The sequence below is a fragment of the Cydia amplana genome, chromosome 18 (genome assembly GCF_948474715.1).
Source record: "Cydia amplana chromosome 18, ilCydAmpl1.1, whole genome shotgun sequence".
Taxonomy (NCBI): Eukaryota; Metazoa; Arthropoda; class Insecta; order Lepidoptera; family Tortricidae; genus Cydia; species Cydia amplana.
In genome coordinates, this window is record NC_086086.1 from 8928192 (window position 1) to 8948699 (window position 20508).

General features: G+C 38.6%; 2 protein-coding genes across 2 annotated transcripts in view; both read left to right on the forward strand.

The window, feature by feature from the left end:
- LOC134656471 (bumetanide-sensitive sodium-(potassium)-chloride cotransporter-like) overlaps positions 1-14317 on the forward strand; it is a 57957-nt gene extending 43640 nt beyond the window's left edge. Inside the window, exons 10-21 of the mRNA XM_063512009.1 lie at positions 455-686; positions 1099-1220; positions 1621-1756; positions 8440-8651; positions 9277-9518; positions 9839-10059; positions 10966-11132; positions 11842-11999; positions 12358-12494; positions 12872-12877; positions 12931-13064; positions 14121-14317. Coding sequence (XP_063368079.1) covers positions 455-686; positions 1099-1220; positions 1621-1756; positions 8440-8651; positions 9277-9518; positions 9839-10059; positions 10966-11132; positions 11842-11999; positions 12358-12494; positions 12872-12877; positions 12931-13064; positions 14121-14234 — 1881 coding nt within the window. The 3' untranslated portion in view covers positions 14235-14317. The remainder of the gene's footprint in view (positions 1-454; positions 687-1098; positions 1221-1620; positions 1757-8439; positions 8652-9276; positions 9519-9838; positions 10060-10965; positions 11133-11841; positions 12000-12357; positions 12495-12871; positions 12878-12930; positions 13065-14120) is intronic.
- The window catches only part of LOC134656467 (large ribosomal subunit protein uL23m), a 315632-nt gene that overhangs the window by 169927 nt on the left and 125197 nt on the right, over positions 1-20508 (forward strand). The gene's annotated exons all lie outside the window — the stretch shown is intronic.

Sequence of the window (20508 nt, forward strand, 5' to 3'; positions counted from 1 at the left end):
ACGGACTTGGTCCGGGCCGGAGCTTCCGGCGGTTCGTTTTCTATGGAAAGCATTCGCGGTCATCTGTCATAGAAAACTAAGCGCCGGAAGCTACGGCCCGCGCTTGCCCGGTCTAACGTGAGTCATCCTTAAATCGGACTTCCATCGGTTATCAGACGGACAGTTTTTTTTTCGATGTGGCGCGCGCACAACTCTTGTGAGCAAGGACCCCGCTAAGGATACGGGCGAGCCTTGCTCATATGCATATCTGTTGCCAGTTTTCCCGTAGTCGCCTTATACGACACCCACGGGACGAGATGGGGTGGTGCTATTCTCAGACGGATAGTTATCGCGTCCGACACTGTCGGAAGCACGTAAAATATTGTCTGATGTAGATGTGTCGAGTTTGGTTCCTATAGTATCTACCGCGCTTAATTAGTCATCTATTGACTACTAAGTACGCTTGTGTTGCCAGGTTATGCAACTGATGTCAGCATGGGGCCCCCTGATATACGGCGGCTGCTGGGCGGCGACGCTGTCCACCGCGCTGACCAACCTGCTGTCAGTCCCGCGGCTCATCCAAGCGCTGGGCGTGGACCGCATCTACCCTGGCCTCATCTTCTTCTCCAAGGGCTACGGGAAGCATGGCGAGCCTTACCGCGGATACGTGCTCACGTTTTTGGTTTCACTTATATTCTTACTTATCGGTGAGTTTTGTATGACAAAAGAACAATCAAAATCACGCATATAATTCTAGCGAACGTAAATGTAATTGCGTCCCTAACATATACTGCATGGTAACGCCATTACCCTAACCCACAGACAAGACATCCTCTAGACTGAGCATAGTAACGGGTAGCGTTACAAGTATACGGTAGTTTTACTCCATCTTCGAGTCAAGTGCCAGAATCCCGTGTCGTGATTGGTCCGTGTCTTTGAACGGACCAATCACGCCACGGGGATTCGCTCACCTCGTCCCACGCACCCCAGTATTTTTGGCAGCAACGGTTTCATGAAATAATTGCTCTAAACTCCGTCTAGAGGAATCCTAATGCCCTAACCTAATCTAACCATAAAACTTAAAAAAAAAAGAATAAGTATGTTATATTTCTTCTTCAGCTGACCTGAACACCATCGCACCACTGATCTCCAATTTCTACCTGGCCTCGTACGCGCTCATCAACTTCTGTACTTTCCACGCGGCACTCGTGCGCCCGCTGGGTTGGCGCCCTACTTTCAGGGTAATCGAATCTCTAAACAAACCCAAGTCTATACCTAGGTCATACACGCAAGTCTAGAGCCAATTACTAGGCGGTTCAGTACTAAAATGGCTCGAACAATCGCATACACGAAAGTAGTTCACAATTAGTGACACTGGATCTCAAATACTTAAAGAATTACATCAGCAATTTTCATTGATTCCTATTTGGATAGACATTCGATAGTACGTTACAAATTACGATTGAGAATGTGACTCACTCGTGTCATGTGCTTGCGTGAATCAATGTCTCACATGTGTTTACCTACATCTTATTACTGTGTACTCCAAGCGTATAATTTCGTAAGTACCTAATTGTAATTGCTAGCTTTTTCAGAAGAGACGGAGAAAAATAACCAATAACCAAATTATCTCGGTTGCAGTTCTACAACATGTGGATATCGCTGGCCGGGTTCCTGATGTGCGTGGCGATCATGTTGCTTATCAGCTGGAAAATGTCACTCATCACCTTCGCCATCTTCCTGACGCTCTATCTCATCGTACATTATCGGAAGCCAGGTACGCACTGCTACTGAAACCGTTTTAAAAATTCATTCGACGTTCATACGCGTCAAGCCTAATTATTGACACAGTCGCCAAAAGGTAGGTTTTTGGAATTGTTATTGAAAAATAATGTTACAAAAATAGCTAACCAAGGGCAGTATACTAAAAAAACAGCAGCAATAGTTCTACACAACTACTTCGACTTATTCTTATCTTATGTACGTATTACAGTAAAACCCGCTTAATACGATCACGTTTAATACGATTTCCCGCATAATACGCCATTTTACGCCGGTCCCTGCAACTGTAGGCCTGTTTTCATACATTTTTTTCACGGTTAATACGACTCGCGTCCCGTTTAATACGCCATCTAAAATTATATATTATCCGTCCCGCTGCGCACCATCTGCACGTTTGTGTTTTTGACATAACCGTCGTATTGTTATGCAATACGCCGTTAGCCAACATTTTTTTACGTGTTTATTACCTACGGTTTTTTGTTTTGTCTAATATCTTTTGTCGGGTCCTTATCGGCGTAAGAATGCGATGCCATCTGCTTGACCGTTATGGACCACGGAGTGCAAGCTATCGCTTCCAAATTTATTTGCAGTCAGTTACTCCACGATTTTCTAATTGAGCCTAACTAATATCGTTAGTGTTCCTAGATTATTTATAGTAACGGCACCAGTCATGGGACATTTAAGAGGAAATTTGGAGTATTTGTGATATTTCCCTGATACATGTAAAAGTTCTACCGCTTAGCTTGTTAAAAGATGAATATCCTATCCTTCTCTCATGTTTCAAGCGTGTTGTATCAAAGATACTGCAGTTAGTTTCCACATAATTAATAAATTAAAAGTATGTTTTTTTTCTCCAGTCATGGACACCAAAGCTCCAGTAATGGAACCCCGGTAATGGACGTGGATCCAGTAATGGGCCCCCTATAATGGGCATACCCTATCAGTATAAGATATTGGAATAGGGAATAAGTTTTAGTCATTTTTGTCACCCGATTGCATTGTCATCCGATTTGCATACGTATCCAAAATTTCAACTCAATCGGAAATCCGAAAGTGGCTCAAATGCCATTTCCAAGATTTGAACCACACTAACTAATACAGGGTGGATTTTCTTTTTGGGTCAGTGAGGGCAGCTACCAGATCCCGTGCTGCTACGAGAAAACGGTCTTAGAAGACCTTCCCTCGATTTCAAATTAATGAAGATTGGCTTTTACAGATTTTGGAAAAAACATACAGGGTGCGAGGAAAAGGTAATTTTTGACAAACTTTTTTTTTTGATGCCAATCGATCCCATTCCTATTGAGGATCAAAAGCTTGTATGGAACAAAAAAAAATTCCGGCTAGAAAAGCCACAAATCGAGGAAAACATTTGCCATACAATTTGTATGAAAATGAAAACTTATATTTTTCACATGCTATTTTTGTATGCCAATCGATTCCATTCCTATCCAGTATCAATAGTTTTTTTGGGGTCAAAATTAAATTTCACATTTTCTCCATAGTAAACGTACCTATGGAAAAAGTTTTTATTAATTTGTGGCTTTTTAGTACATTATCGTAAGTTGACCCCAAAGAAACTATTGATACTAGATAAAAAGCGGCCAAGTGCGAGTCGGACTCGCCCATGAAGGGTTCCGTATTTAGGCGATTTATGACGTATAAAAAAAAACTACTTACTAGATCTCGTTCAAACCAATTTTCGGTGGAAGTTTACATGGTAATGTACATCATATATTTTTTTTAGTTTTATCATTCTCTTATTTTAGAAGTTACAGGGGGGGGGGGGGGACACACATTTTACCACTTTGGAAGTGTCTCTCGCGCAAACTATTCAGTTTAGAAAAAAATGATATTAGAAACTCCGGCATATCGGACCATAAAAGCGTTCTGCTGACACTCCAAAGACAAGATACACAAAAAGCTTAAAACCCGTGGTACACATATAGTAGAATCTTTAGCGAAAAAAACATGTTACTATTTAAACAAGAACTAGCCAAAATAAATTGGAACAGCGTGTTGTTGGAAAAAAATAACTTAAACCAAAACTTTCAGGCATTCCACAATACATTACAAAACATTTTAAATACCTATTTACCGAAGAGACGTATAAAACTAGTACCAACCCATAATAAAACATGGCTAACGAAAGGCCTAAAACTCGCTTGCCGACATAAACGACAACTGAAAAGCTTCGTCAATACTACAAATAACTTAATAATTCATGATCACTATAAAAAATACGAGAAAATTCTCAAAAAATGTATAAAAAAATCTAAGAAATTAAATCATATTAATCAAATAAAACGATCAAATAATAAAGTAAAGACTATGTGGACACTTATAAATAACATAACCCGCAGAAACAAGAGAAACATCGACAAAAATATTACATTAAAAACGGACAGTATTATTTTAGAATCGTCCCAGCAAATAGCAAACCTGTTTAACGAGCACTTTGCATCGGTGGGTGAATCATCGGCTCCCGCGCCGTGCTCGCCCGCCGAAGACGAAGGTGCTTTCCCAGAACTACTCAAAATAGCTAAAATTAAACCAATCTTAAAACCAGGCGGTACTGCAAATAATCCTAATCAATACCGACCTATTGCTCTGCTACCATCTGTGTCAAAATTTTTTGAAAAAACTATGGCAAATCGATTGTATAACTTTCTCGAAAAATATAATATCTTAGACCCAAATCAACACGGATTTCGAAAATGCCATTCAACAGCTTTAGCAGTATACAAATATATAACACATATTTTAGAGAACTTAAATATAAAACAATATAGTATAGGGCTACTCTTAGACATGACTAAGGCATACGACAAAGTATCCCATGAGATCTTACTAGCTAAACTCTACGGCCTGGGAGTACGCGGCATGGCCCACAAATGGTTCCAATCATACTTACAGAATCGGAAACAATACGTCCAAATAGATTATTACGACCATCAGAGCCGTGAGATTACGAGCGCAAACTCTCAACTACGTCAGACCACTTGCTCCCTCCCTCAAGGCAGTATTTTAGCCTGCACCCTATTCTTAGCGTACATCAACGATCTGCCTAAAGTTTTAGATAAAAGTACAAAATGTGTCATGTTTGCAGACGACGTCTCTTTGCTATTTAACGCTACGGACAGTACCGAAGCCAACCTAAAACTTTCGACCCTCTTACACACTGTCAAAAAATGGCTTGCCGAGCATAATTTAGACATAAACCTACAGAAAACAAAAATCATTCAATTTAAACCGACACAGAAAAGACCATTAGAACTAGAACTACAAATAAATAACAATACAATAGAAGAGGTTAATGATTTCAAACTATTGGGTATAACTATAGATTCAGGGCTAAACTGGAAAGCGCACGTCCAAGGCCTTAAAACAAAAATAGTCAGATTTATTTACGCTCTTGGCATATTAAAAGCAAACACGGATTTTGAGTCGGCTTTATCGGTATATTTTGCATATATTTACTCTGGCCTCCGATATGGCGTACTTCTCTGGGGTGATAGCACAGACGCCAAAGAAATATTCATTTTACAGAAAAAGTGTATACGAATCTTAGCGAATGTACACATTCCTAACAGCTGCCGGCCTCTTTTTATCAAATATAAGCTGTTGACACTACCCTCAATATATATAATGGAGGCTGCACTTTTTGTCAGACAACATACAGAACTATTCCCACCGAAAATCGATACGTATAAAACTAGAAGCCAATATAGAAATAAGCTGTTAGTGCCAAGATCTACCTTAGCTATGTATAAAAAAGGACCGCAGTACAAATGTATACAAATTTTTAATAATATCCCTAATGCTATCAAAGCCGAACCAGATGACAAAATGTTTAACACTAGACTAAAAACCCTGTTAATAGAAAATTGTTATTACACAGTCAAATCGTTTCTCGAAGATAATACGCTAGATAATAAGTATGACATTGAATTAATTTAGGATTTAATTATTATTTTTTTTAAATTATAGCTTGACCTACTAGTACCAACAATAAATCTACTATTAACTATACGATTAGAAAAGACGTCCGGAAAATAAACTATACTATATTTTGACAAAATAATTCCATTAACTATTTAATATTCCAATTTATTTATTGACATTGTAATCCTGAATTAATTTATGTGACTATGTAGATGCTATTTTATTAAATAATTGGTAACTTTAAATGATTATGTTATATAACCTGATAGAATCGTATAAAGTCCTATATAACTGTAAATATAAGTACCTACTATTGTGTGCCCTTACAGGGTGTCATGAACTGACCTCTTAAATTGTAACACCTTATTATGTACATGACAATGCAATATTGAATAAATGACTAAATGACAAAAAAAAAAAAAAAAAAAAAAAAAAAAAAAAAAAAAACCTCAATATCATTTTTGAAGACCACGTATGGGTTTGATGAAAAAAAAATTTTTGAGTTTCAGTTCGAAGTATGGGAAACCCCAAAAATTTATTGTTTTTTTTTTCTATTTTTGTGAGAAAATCTTAATGCGGTTCACAGAATACATCTACTTACCAAGTTTCAACAGTATAGTTCTTATAGTTTCGGAGAAAAGTGGCTGTGACATACGGCCGGACAGACAGACGGACAGACGGACAGACAGACAGACATGACGAATCTATAAGGGTTCCGTTTTTTGCCATTTGGCTACGGAACCCTAAAAATGGAATCAATTGGCATAGAAAAATAGAATGTGAAAAATAAAAGTTTTAATTTTCATACAAATTGTATGGGAAAAGTTTTCCTCGATTTGTGGCTTTTCTAGCCGGAAGTTTTTTTTTAGTTCCATACAAGCTTTTGATCCTCAATAGGAATGGGATCGATTGGCATCAAAAAAAAAGATTGTCAAAAATTACCTTTTTCTCGCACCCTGTATGTTTTTTCCGAAATCTGTAAAAGCCAATCTTCATTAATTTGAAATCGAGGGAAGGTTTTCTAAGACCGTTTTCTCGTCGCAGCACGGGATCTGGTAGCTGCCCTCACTGACCCAAAAAGAAAATCCACCCTGTATACAAACTAACAGGGCAAGTTAAATAAAATTTTGTAAAAACGATATTAATTTATCCGAAATCCGAGAAGACCTCCTGACATAGTTCGTACGAGTAACTACATTATACTTCTGTATTGTTTAAACATGAAATTACGCCATGGCAAGCATCATTATGTAAATTATCCCATCATAGGAGGTATGCAGTTTTACAGCTCATATAATGGGATTGGGCAAAATACCACTATTTTTTATACATCTCTAGAGTCACAACATAATGTGTTGTATACCTTATCTCATGGTAAATGCAATTAACAAAACACATTCTAGTTTACACCAAGTAATCATTAATTACAATTTAATATATGAACTCACCTCTCTTAGCGAAGTTGTTAAGAATTCTTACTGGTTATTTTTTGCAGTGACACGACAACTTTTAGGTTGGCGCCAATTTCTTAAAAATTAACCGAAATTAATAAAAAGTCAAACTTAAACAGCTCTATGACTCTTATTTATGGTAAAATGTTGCCAGTGTTTATAAACTACTTTTACATACTTATTTTAGAGGATTTGTGGTTTTATGTCCCATTACCGGTTCCACGTCCATTATAGGGTCCTTTACGTTAACTGCTTGTGAACTTATACCTACCTACACTTAGATTTCATTCGCTCAATATCACCGTTATTATAGTTTTTTTGTTCACGTTTAATACGATTTCCCGTTTAAGACGCTCTTTTTGCTAGGTCCCCTCAGAATCGTCTTAAGCGGGTTCTACTGTAACTACAACAGGCAAATTGAAGTAAACTTTGAATTTTGGCGCTTCTCACATTCGCCAAGTATAGAACCCGTCAAACTTTTGACTGATTTATATTAGACATGTTTAACTGCGGAAAGCCCACATGTACGAAAATAACTTTACTGTTGACCTGACCGATTCTATATCGGTTTCCGAGTAAACGAATATCTTCCTAAACCTCATAATGCACTCACTTGCGAAATTACAAACAAAACCCTAAACTTAGTATTGTAAAGTTCAGATTACAAAAACGTCAACTTGCAGAATCTGAGAATGCTATTCCTTGTTGTTTCATGCAACGTGCAATTGAATGCCCATGCTTCATATACCTATACCTACCTATTAACATTGTCCTGTTTATTTTAGGTAGCAGCATGTCCTTTCAGGATTTCGTTGTGGAGATCTATATTTTTGAGCAGTATACAAAGGTGCAATGACCCTTTCAATAATAATGCTTATCTACTTATTCATTGCGCGAAATGTGCCAGCTTTTAGAATGGCTTCGACTGTAGACCTCATATTATTAAAGTCCTAAGTCCGAGATCTTATATGGGGCTGACGCAAAGTGCGCCATTGTGCGTTCCACCTCGGGCTGCATACTTTACCTTGAATCACGATATCCCTATTGCCTTCACCTCTCTTCTGAATGCCAGGATTTTTAGGATGATCAATTTTGCTGTTTGGGGACTTATAAAACATTAGAAAGACGGCAGGGCCGACCTGGCATAGAACCGCCGCGTACAGAACAACATGGAAATCCATGAAAGAGGCATATGTTCAGCAGTGGACGCAAATATGCTGAGAAGAAGAGAAGAAGAAGAAGAAAACTTAGGCAATTTTTTGGTAGCCTTAACTGCTTGTTGCAGACGTAAACTGGGGCAGCAGTACCCAAGCTCAGATGTACAAGACGGCGCTATCGAGTGCGCACAACTTGGCCCGCACCGGGGAACACGTGAAGAACTATTCGCCGCAGCTATTGGTGCTGGCTGGTCGGCCGCAGGCTCGGCCGGCGCTCATAGATCTGGGCCACCTCATCACAAAGGCTGGCTCGCTGATGATTGTCGGAGACGTAACGCAGGTTAGTATTGAAATTTGATATAAAGAGAGAACTGCTGCCAGCTTGTCATACCTGCAGGATGGTCTCTGGCATCTTACCGCTATTCACCCGCTATTAAAGCTGGGGCCCGATTTTTGAATTTCGACTGCTCGATTTCGTGTATTTCGTTCAGTAATATCTCCACTACCAGGCATGTAAATTCTACTAATAGAATTGAAAACGAGTGGCCAATATCACTAGATTCCCAATTTATATTGCTCGTATTTCAAAAATCAGCATTTCGCCGTTTTCCACCTATTTTCGAGTGACAAAATCGAGCGACCGAAATTCAAAAATCGGCCCCCAGGCTCGCTAATGACAAATTTTGTCAGTAATACTGCCATCACAGATCTATGTTTCTGGAGCTCATCCAACTGGCAGTAATTTAATTACTGTAGTTAGCAGTAGCTATTAGGTGTAGCCTTTGCACTGGCAGCGGCAAAAAGCCAGGCCAAAAGGTGTAGTCCTACATAAATACTAAAATAGTTAGATTTTCGCATTAAACACAACTTCGAGAAATAGGATTAAAAAGTATTATGTCAATATGCGTTTAATTAATAGTGAATAATAGAAACGTTTTATAACAAAAGCATTCAAATAATTCCAGGGCAAGCTATCCTACAAGGAGCGTAGCGCACGCGCCCGATCCAACGACGAGTGGCTGCGCGGGCGCAAGATCAAGGCGTTCAACGCCAGCGTGCACGGCTTCAACTTCGAGCAGGGCGCGCGGGCGCTCATACAGGCGGCCGGGGTTGGCCGGCTGTCGCCGAATGTCATGCTGATGGGATACAAGGCGGACTGGGCCACGGCGCCCGCCAGCGATCTTGAGGCTTACTTCAATGTGCTACAGTAAGTTATTACCTGACTTTTGGAAATCGATAACCTGTCTGAGAACCTCAGAGGATTGCAAAGGTCCCCATGATATAGAACTCCTGAGCTTTCAATCGGCTCAAAACTCTTACGCGAATTAACAAAATAGGGCTCCTATGCACCCCTGCATAGAAGTGTCAATCGTAACTTTACTTTGCATATGTAAGAGCTAAACTGTAACCTATGTGGGCTAACAAATATTATATCCAAGACAGAAGTTACAGAGTACAGTTGTCTTCAAGAGTCAAGTTCTTCTATCCATACTAGATTTACCGGGGGTTATAAATGTTTCTTTACAGCACGGCATTCGAGAACCGTCTAGCCGTTGCGATCCTTCGCGTGGCCGGCGGGTTGGACTACGGGCCGGTGACGGCGGAGGACGCTCCGGTCACGGGACTCACGGCCACTTCGAGTGGTAGCGGCGACCTCCGGGTGCGCTCGCCCAATATTATGATGCACGCTGACTCCGACCTCGACATACGGGGGGATTCACAGCCTTCCAGCAGGCATAATCTGCAGAGTAAGCAATTTAACTGCCTTAATCATTGAGGTATATACAAGAGACGACATCTCGAACAAAATGTTTCCGCACCTCAGAGAAGTGCATGCACTTCTTTGCTTTTAGTACGTCACCGACCACTGACGAGATGCCACATGTGTACAGAAAAAAAAAATAAAAAAAAAATAAAAAATGCCTTCGTGCGTGTTAAAAAATTGCAACAATAGCACAAGAAAATAAAATAAAAGGGATGGAATAACATTTCACCGGTAAGCAATGGAATAACTGTTGATTTACTATTATTTAGTTTTCAAAGTAAATGTTTGGTCGTAGAAAAAGTATTGTATGCAGCGTTGTTTAGCTGAGTCAAAAAATACTCGTGGCGTCTTTATCCTTGTAAGGCCCAAGGTCCTACCTATAGTACTTATTCAGTTCGATGAAATTTAAACCATATTCAATTGGAACAGAGTTGCATTTCATTTGTTTCGTTTAATTTTCGAGCCAATAAAAATCAACTGTATTCCCTGCACTATAGGTTCAAATTTCAGTAACAAATTTTGGATTTTTCATTTGTATGGCTGGGCCTTAGGAGGTTATTAACAATTTTCGGCTTCGCATGCATGCATGCACTTCTCTGAGGTGCGGAAACATTTTGTTCGAGATGTCGTCTCTTGTATATATATATACCTCAATGGCCTTAATATAAGTGACAAATGTATCCGATAAAATCTACATCACACACGGTCATATTTTTTTTATTTAAAAAAGTAAATTTCTGCTACCTTAATGCTCCTCTTGACAGGAAATTTTAAACTGTCATTTTAAAAACGGAAATGCCAGGATAAAGTGTTTAACCAAAAACAGCAAAATTGAGACTGATGCGAACGGTAACAAGGAAATTTAAAGGAGGTTAATTTGACATTGCAGGTTTGTTGACTATGACAACTTCGCGATCGTTCACAATATCGGAAGGCAAAGAGAACGGCAAGAAGAAGCCGATGGACATCCATCGGCAAATCGTCTACAAGGCGTCCAACGGCGTCGAGCTCTCTAAGGATCAACTTTCACAGATGACCATTTTCCAGAAGAAACAGGTTAGCATTTACATTGGTTTTGATTACAAAATCTTTCAACAAGTTTCTTGAAAGATATCAGCACCAGTCACACTTACTACAGACTTTATACGCTTATGCACAATAGTTGGTAAAAAGGTGCAACACAATATTCTAAATTAAAAAGTGTGAATGAAAATCTTTCTATTACTGTAGGAATTCGATGCGTAAAACTAGCAGTCGTGGAAACAAAATTTCAATAATGCACAAATTATTGGGCGTTTTTTTTTTATTGTCCCCTACACTTTTTTTTCAAATTTGGAATTTTTTATGTTATTTCTACTCAGAATCACGAGCTCTTTCTATCCTAATAGGAGAAAAAAAGTGTCCTAAGGTTTTTATTTCCATTCCGTCACCATTTTTCATAGACTTTGTATGGCGGTCGCGAAATGGAAAGATCGAAAAATGTATGGAAATTTTCGGACATTTTTTTTCTCCTAATAGGATAGAAAGAGCTCGTGATTCTGAGTAGAAATAACATAAAAAATCCCAAATTTGAAAAAAAAGTGTAGGGGACGACAAAAAAAAACGCCCTATATTACTACACTTAGCAGTATCTGAAGAAATTAAATAGCAGTGCTAGATTTAAGCCGTAATGTACAATTGTATTACCCATGATATTGTACGATGTCTGTTTAGTGTACCTAATAAAGTAAAATAAATAAATGTCTGTAACAAGTTAATTTTGCAGGAATCAGGTACTCTGGACGTATGGTGGTTGTACGACGATGGCGGTCTGACGATCCTGTTACCATACATCCTGTCGCAGCGCACTGCGTGGTCGCACTGCAAGCTGCGCGTCTTCGCACTCGCCAACCGCCGTCACGAGCTGGAGCTGGAAGAGAGGAAGTGAGTGTGACAGCAGGCCTAGCACATGATTGGCGCGACTGTATATCACGGCGAGATAGACTACCCGTCTTTTGCTAACTATGTTAACCAAAGAGGGACGGGTAGTCTATCTTACCGCGATATACTATGTCGCGCCAATCATGTGCTAGCCCGACAGGAGGGAGTGTATGGTGTACGACGGCGGGCTGACCCTGCTGCCGAACATGGATGGATATATACCTATTGTGTAGTGTAGATTCGTCATTCGGGATTTTTTCTGGCTGCCCTTCGACTAGTTAGGAATAGCGCCTTATCAGTAATTTTAATAATTTCACCCAATTTAATAAATGGAACGCTATTAAACATAATTCATTTTCAGCATGGCGAACCTGTTGTCGAAGTTCCGTATCGACTATTCATCACTGACCATGGTGCAGGACATCACCGAAGCTCCGCAGCCCGAGACGAAGAAAATGTTCGACGACCTCGTCTCCAAATTCGCTGACACAAACGAAGGTACACAATTATAATATTCCTTGCAGTTGAATAAGAGTTTCATAACGACAGCATCTTTATATTGCTCTTACATACGAGAATTAGCATATGTTGCACAAGCTTGGATTTTCAAACGGCAAAGATTACTTCCGTGCGCCATAGCGCAGTGTTAGAGTTAACCGTACCGTAGATTATCTCCCATCGAATTCTAATTTTCTTAACATACTGAAATTATGTCAACCGCTGTATGCTTGTCCTATCCCCTTAAGGATGACTCACGTTAGACCGGGCCGTATCCGGGCCGGAGCTTCCGGCGCTTCGTTTTCTATGGAAATCATCACGTGATCACCGGTCATCTGTCATAGAAAAGTAAGCGCCGGAAGCTCAAGCCCGGACAGGGCCCGGTCTAACGTGAGTCATCCTTTACACTGACTGTTCATAAATGATATTGTTTCAGAATGTAAAATAAGCGAGGTGGAGCTGTTAACGTTGGCCGAGAAGACGAACCGACAGCTGCGGCTGCGGGAGCTACTGCTGGAGAAGTCCAAGGACGCCAACCTGGTGGTCATGTCCCTGCCGATGCCTAGGAAGGTTAGTTGCATTCTCAGAAATACTCTATCAATAAACCATATACAGTGTGGTAAGATAAGTCGGGCCCTGGAGGGAAACTGCCATAAATCCTTAAGCTGGCTCATTTTACTTAATGGAGACATTCCTTTATTTTTAAAAAGAAACAAAACTGCATTCAAAGTATTTTTCTTTTTTTCTTCAATTTGGCTTGTCTAAAAAAAATCTTGAGTACTAAATATTACATTTTATGGATTTTTTGTACGACAGACGAGTTTAAGACCTAATGTTTCTTGGAGAAATGTTATCATTAACATTAACTGTATCGACTAGTAGAATAAAATTGCGAGTTTTTATTTTTTGGAATTTTTAGTCGGTTCGAGTCCCGGGCGAGGCAAGCGAGTTTTAGAAAATCTTTGAATGCAGTTTTGATTTCATATTATACAGCCATTATATAACGGATCTATGACCATGTGAAGGAGGAGGACATAATCTGATTTAGGACGGCATCGATTCCACTGTGCGCTGGGCTTTCGCATCTCAATTGTTGCCATATTATATGATACGGTTATACGTTGGACAGAAGCTACGCACCAGTAATAGCTATTTACGATACAAGTGCGAAAAATAGGAAATTTCTTAACGAGTGGCGAATTACCTATTCGCACGTGTCGATAGTCGATACACGGCACAGCGACGACTGTGTGTGATTACAAAGTTTTACATATGGCCCTTTAATTTTCGACGTAGTTACTTAAGCACCGGTGTCGTAATTAATTAAAATTAAATTAAAAATTAAAATTTCTTTATTTAAGACAACAATGGTCCATACATTTGTTAGTTATAGATGGTTATAGCTTATGATTTAAGTATGTTAGTAACAATGGGTAACCTAATAAAATATTTAATAATTTATAACAAAAAGTGACTTTGTCCGCTGACCCATTGCCCACAACAGAGGACAATCTAGCTTATTAGCTAATATAGCACCAGATTATTTTACGTTGTCGCCAGAAACGCTTGTCGCCCGACGCCCGACCATGGCTGTAAATACCACACGTCAACTTCTTATTTTTCCAGGGTTCTGTGTCAGCTCCGCTGTACATGGCGTGGCTTGAGGTGTTGAGCCGCGACCTGCCGCCCATGCTGTTCGTGCGAGGCAACCACACCTCCGTGCTCACCTTCTACTCGTAAACGATCCATGCACAAACTTGCTAAACACGAATTTTGTGTTAAAAAGACATTATAATGAACCCTTAAACCTCGTACAGCACAAACAAGTCAAAACAATTTTTAAAGAAACACCATCACAGGGGGGGGGTACAATGGGGGGAGCGTCGTCGCGCGTCGTTATTTACGTCCTTAGCCTCAAAATCAACTTTAAATGTAAAAATCCTGTAGGTAATAAGTTAGGTATTATCCATCATCGAAACCATTTTGAAAAATGCAAAAATATTAAAACGACCTTGTCACGTTTTGGATCTAAACTACTTTCTAGAAGAGAGAAATGAGTAATCTAGATTCGTGCAAAAGAAAATTTAATCAATCTAAAAAAAAACTAAAAAAAACTAAATGGCCAAGTGGGTCGTAGGTTTGGTTTTATAAATCCACACAATATCCTCTCTACTCTGCGGTTAGGTACTCTCGCCTGGGTGTGCGCGGGCGCTGAAACTGTGGCCGACTGTACTCAGGGCAGCCCGGTGCTCGAGACGGGGTGGTCTTCCGACTGGCGAGAGTGGCGTTGGTGTAGGTGTGGCTGCGGCGGTGGATCCTCCACGCCAAGTTAACAGCCCGAACTTTGGACCCTGGAACGCGTCATCCAAACGCATGAGAATACAGTCCGGCTACGTAATTTGTGAGCATCCCCGGCAAGCGGCAGGAAAAGAAAGCACCTAAAATGTAGCAGTGATGCCGTGGATGTTCACAATCAGAGTCGGAGATTACAATTTGTAAAGATGATGCAATATTTTATATTTTCAAAATGAGGGTGGAAATAATTTCTGATGCAATATCGTAACAGCAGCATGATCGAGCAAAATCATTATACACTAAAGTATTTAATTGTGAAATGGTTTGATGAGGCAAAGTAAAAGCACTAAAATTATCTTAATATCTAATTAGCAAGTAAAATCTACATTTGCGTTAATAAGATTACCACTTACCCAATTTGGGGTTTACTTTCACTCGCGATACATTTTTAACGTATTACGACGTTAGTGAAAAACACATTCGAGGAACGTAAGGGACGACAACGAAAAATATATCGGTTACATTTTTATAAATTGATGTACGTATCAGAGACCGATGATCTATGTGACGTGCGTTCTATCTCGAATGAAGATCGGGAATGGTCGACGGGCGATCCGCTAATGCAACTGACCACAGGACAAACAAAAGAACTTGTTTCCGTGAGCTCTAAAATGTTGCATTCAATCGATCGGAGCGCTAAGACGGCGTCGATGAATACTTGTTGCACTTTTTTATGTTTTAATATAGTTTTAATTGTAAATATTAGCTCGTAAAATTAGTTTTAAGTGGTATTTTTATTTATTTTTGTATTTTATTTTAATAATAATAGTTCGTGTAACGTATAACGTTACAACCTATTTAACCTTATACGTAGTAGTATTTAATTTATTTACGAACCTACTACATAGTTCCTCGTAATACATTGCACACCTATTACGTTTGTTTCAAAGAACGTTCTCTTTTCCTTTATGTTACTTAAAAAGTACAATATGCAAATAAACTCTTTTATATTTCAAGCGTTTTAATATTATGTAATACTAAGTATTCGTTGTGACTGTAACGCTACGGCTTACGTAGGCGAACAACGCGCGAACGCGGCGCGGCGCGGCGCGGCGCGGCGAGGATGAAACAAACCGTTGATACGTAATATAGGTGTGTCCTACTCGTACGTGAGCGATTTAGACGCGAAGCGGCGCGGCGGCCGCGCCGCGTTGTTCGCCTACGTAAGCCGTAGCGTTAGTGTAAATGTTAAATGTAAGTATAAATTTGCCTATTACTTTTTTAACTAAATTAAGATAACACATTATTTTTGCAACAAAAGTTCATAATATTCGTGTATTGATTATGTTTGAATACTGAATGCCTAAGTGCCCTAAGTACAGAATTAATACAATAAATTTAAAAACCTAAGTAGTAATGCAAAACATAAAAGTTAGGTTTCCGCTTTTTTGGCTCTTCAGCATAGTAACAATTACGTACTTTTGATATCTACTTACATATTTTGTTGGTGTTGAGATTATTTTGAACCAGTATTTTAATTCGGCTTTAGTGAAATAATTTAGTTCCTAGGTACATATTTGTCTCAATTGGTAGATACCTAGATACCTACTTATTCATAAGTGGAAACGGCCGTATTAAACTAGTAAGTTTATTTCGAACTTCTCCGTAAAATTTGATTTAGGTACCTACTTTGATTTTTTGGCTTAAATGTTTTCAAATCGACAAACTGACCAAACGCTATAATCTTTTTAAGAAAGGTAATCAGAGCTACTGGAACTTTAGGTTTAAATATCGTGATAAAATAATTTATATCCATATAAGTACCCTTTTATTTACATGTGTTGTAAGAAACTGTAACGTGAAACATCCAAAGAATAATATAAGTACATAGGTATTATATATGCATAATATATGAACAATTTACAATACTATGAGCTCATGTGAGTTGGATACGCATTTCGCATTTGAAATATGTTATACTTAAATATACAATGTGATTTTAAAAGTTAGTTAATTAATGATGTTATAAGTAATTAATTAGTTAACGACAAATTATGAAATAGTAAGAGTAGTAAAGAGGTAGCTATAATGTGACAAGTTTTTAATAAAATAAATTATGAGTTTTATCAATATTTTGTTATTTTACCTACCACCATAATAAGGGAAATGATAAACTTAATTGAGTAAGGTCAATGTGACTAATTCCATCATAGGGACTATTCCGTCCACGAGCGTATATTTCTTTGATTTTCAATCGTAAGAAAAAAACCGATTTGCTTTTGATTGCTCAAACTAAAAGGATTCGCTGCTTTGTCGATGAAATTATCAATTTTTTTCGTTGTTAACCGCTAATAGACGGAATAATCCCTATGACGGAATTAGCCACATTGACCTTATTTTTCAATTCGACCCAAGTCCGGATACATGAATACAAATGACATTATTAAATAATGGTATTCATCGAAAGCTGCTATAAATAGTAGTACCTAGTTTTTGTGTAGACAAATTGGAAGGAATGAAAAGAACTAATGTTAAAAACAAAAGGGATCAACGGAATCGCTCCAAAGTGTGTAATTATATGCATATGAATATGAATTTCCAACTGTTAGGGATAATGTTTGGTTCGTGCTAAAAATAGAGGTATTCAGCAAACTCCAACTCCACAGAGTTTTACAACCCAGCTTTTATCTCGATTAAAAAAAATTCCTCACATTTTCTATGGATTCACCATAGATTGACTGCTATCACAAAATGTTGTCTTTTGCGTCAAAACAAATAATGTATCCTAGAATTACGAGTAGGCACCGGGACTAACATAGTAATAAGCATAATAATGTGTAACAAGAAACAAATGATCTACTTATAAAAGACTTAAATTATAAAGCTAAAAATATTTCGATATTTCGACATATCCGATAATCAAAGTGCAGACGGTGAAACAAGTTGTAAGTACCTACTCAGTTCGATTAGATATCTTTACTCTCGTTTCTAAGTAAAACATGGTAAAACGAACAACAACTTGACTCGAAACTCGGGGTGACAATGAACATTTACGATGTGCAGGCAATGTGCAGGTACCTGACCCACGTGATGATTGGTTCGAAAAATTGCAAGCATTGTTTAATAACTTACCTAATTGTAATTTAAGTACATGTTGTTTAATGTCACAGGCCGACGGAACGAGATAAACTATTGGTAGTAATCGTTCCTCGTACGGCTCGTACAGTATTAAGGTGCTTTCACATGTGTTGCGGTATTATTAATGAAAGCTGATCGATCTACTTATCATATCATACTATGTGGCGGAAAAATTCAGGAAAAGCATAAAAAAATTTAAATAAAAAAAAACAATATCATCACAAAAAGAAACAGGCATGAAAAATTAAATTTTATATAAAAACAATGCCACCACGAGAAGAGAATTAAAAGGTTTTAAGTACCTACTTTGTTCATTTTCAGTATTTCCTCATCAAGTCATCAGAAAATCGCATTTTCTGGTGATGAGATGAAGTTAGGTGCAGCTAGATTTCTTTTTACTCTTCCGCATGAATCGCACTTGTCAAAAACACCGATAGTTACCTATCGCTCAAAACTAACTTCCAGAGGACGTATAGTGCACACGTGCCTTTAGGACGGTCTGACAAATGATCGATTGTTCCGCACCCATCTAAAGAAGACCCCACGTATTCTGAAAACGCTCATCACCTCTATATAACAAGCATACCATGGGGGGTCTGGCTAGACCGGGCGACAACCATTGACATAGATATCTAGGGATTAGCTTTACGGGCAATAATAATGACGCATGACCTGTACAGCGGTGTGAAATCGCTACAACGCGATTGGTTGATGAGTTCGCATCACGCGCGCTATTGGTCGCAAGTGTCGCAACTAGTTGCGTTAGACTGCACGATTGGCTGGAATTAGTGAGTAACACCGCTGAACTAGTACCATTTTTAGTGCCCCATTAGCCCGTCCTTAGATATTATACGTCAATGGCGACAACCGCCTGAAGCCGCCGGACGTCGCCTCGATGCAGTTGTATCATGTTCTACCCAAGTGTAGTCTTTAATTACGACCGGCTAATTCGAATGAATTGAAACGGTTGACCGTATTGCGTTCGCTACGAGACTTGTGCAAACCGTTAGGATAATGGAAGTAAAACTGCTGCAGGATAAAAATACAGTAGGTAAGGTCAAGGCCTCGATGCACGATTGCACGCTTCTTCTTCTTCTTCGTGTAGAGGGATCAAACTTTTTGTCTGCCAATGCTTTGCCACTTCTAGCCCTCGGGGTGTAGCCCTCAGGAGATCTTCCTCAGTGCACATCGTTGAGCACAGAGAACACTGTCTCATGTGTATTGTTGTTTGATGGACTCCACACTCGCAGGATGTATCCCCTTGTCGCCCAATTCCCCATCTCAAAAGATTATCTTTTGATCGACCAATTTGCACGCTAAGTTCCTATATACAATACCTATTACATAATATATTATATATATATATCCATTTGGCTAGACCCCTTCTTCCAGGATAGTTTAGTAAGGTCCTTCTCAGTATATACCACAAAAATCATAAGAAGTTATTTTTTCTATGTCGCCTTTCTATCTCAAAATTAAGAGAGTGTGACGTGTAGGTCACACTCTCTTAATTTTAGGTAGGTCAGGTGTACCTAAGCAATAGGCATAATAGCTATGCTATGTAAAAGATAGTAATTGTTTTCCTATAAATAATTATGTCCTCTAAAAGAAACACCTTAATCAAACATGGTTTGTTTGAAATTGGTACCTACAGTCTATGTCTACGATATGTACCTAAACCTGTAATATTTTCAGTGTCGAAAAGTTCTGCGTGTTATTATATGCCAAAGATAAGAAAAAGACAAGATATTCCGACAGAAGAAAGAGTAAAAAAGGGGGTTAGAGTAAAATGGTCGCGATCAACACAGGTAAGAAGATACATCTACAGGTCGAAAGAATTTATTTGGGAACTACCCTAAAAAGTCTTAAAACATTGAGGAAAGATCAATTAGCTGAAAAAACACTTAAGTAGGTACCCAATATATTTTTACTAAAATCGTGCCGATTTTCAAAAGTCACTGATTGTAAGTATAGAAATCCTTTTTTTGTGGCTTTTGTTTAGATCTTTAGAAAATTAGGTGGACCACATTCTACAATTTTTGTTTACGTTGTTTTATTAATTTTTGTTAAGAGCCAACAGGAGCTAAGATTTAAATATTTTAGGTAAATATACCCGTCTCCCTAACGGAAGCGGCTCCTAAAACTAGTGCGATAAGGACAAGGCGAAAAATCCTGCGTAAAAATATCAAAAATCGAGGTTTCGTACTCGACTGTTTCCTCCTCCAAAACTTAACCAATCGTAACCAAATTTGGAAATCTAAATGATTATGACATTATCTGTGTCGGACCGTTTTGCTTTTTTGACTAATTGATGTCAGTTTTGAATAGCACGCCTCTCATTGCGGCATAGTCAATTAGGCCATTTTGGCCATTTTTGAAGGGCTCTAGCGCCTTAAAAAACAAAAATATCAAAAAAAGCAAAACGGTCCGACACAGATATTGACAATATTAATCTGTGTTGAAAAAATCATTGCTCTAGCTTTAAAACCCACGGAGGAAACAGTCGAGTACGTTTGTATGGAGAAATGACCACTCCTGTTGGCTCTTAACTCACTAGTTTAAAAATTAAAGTACCTAAAGT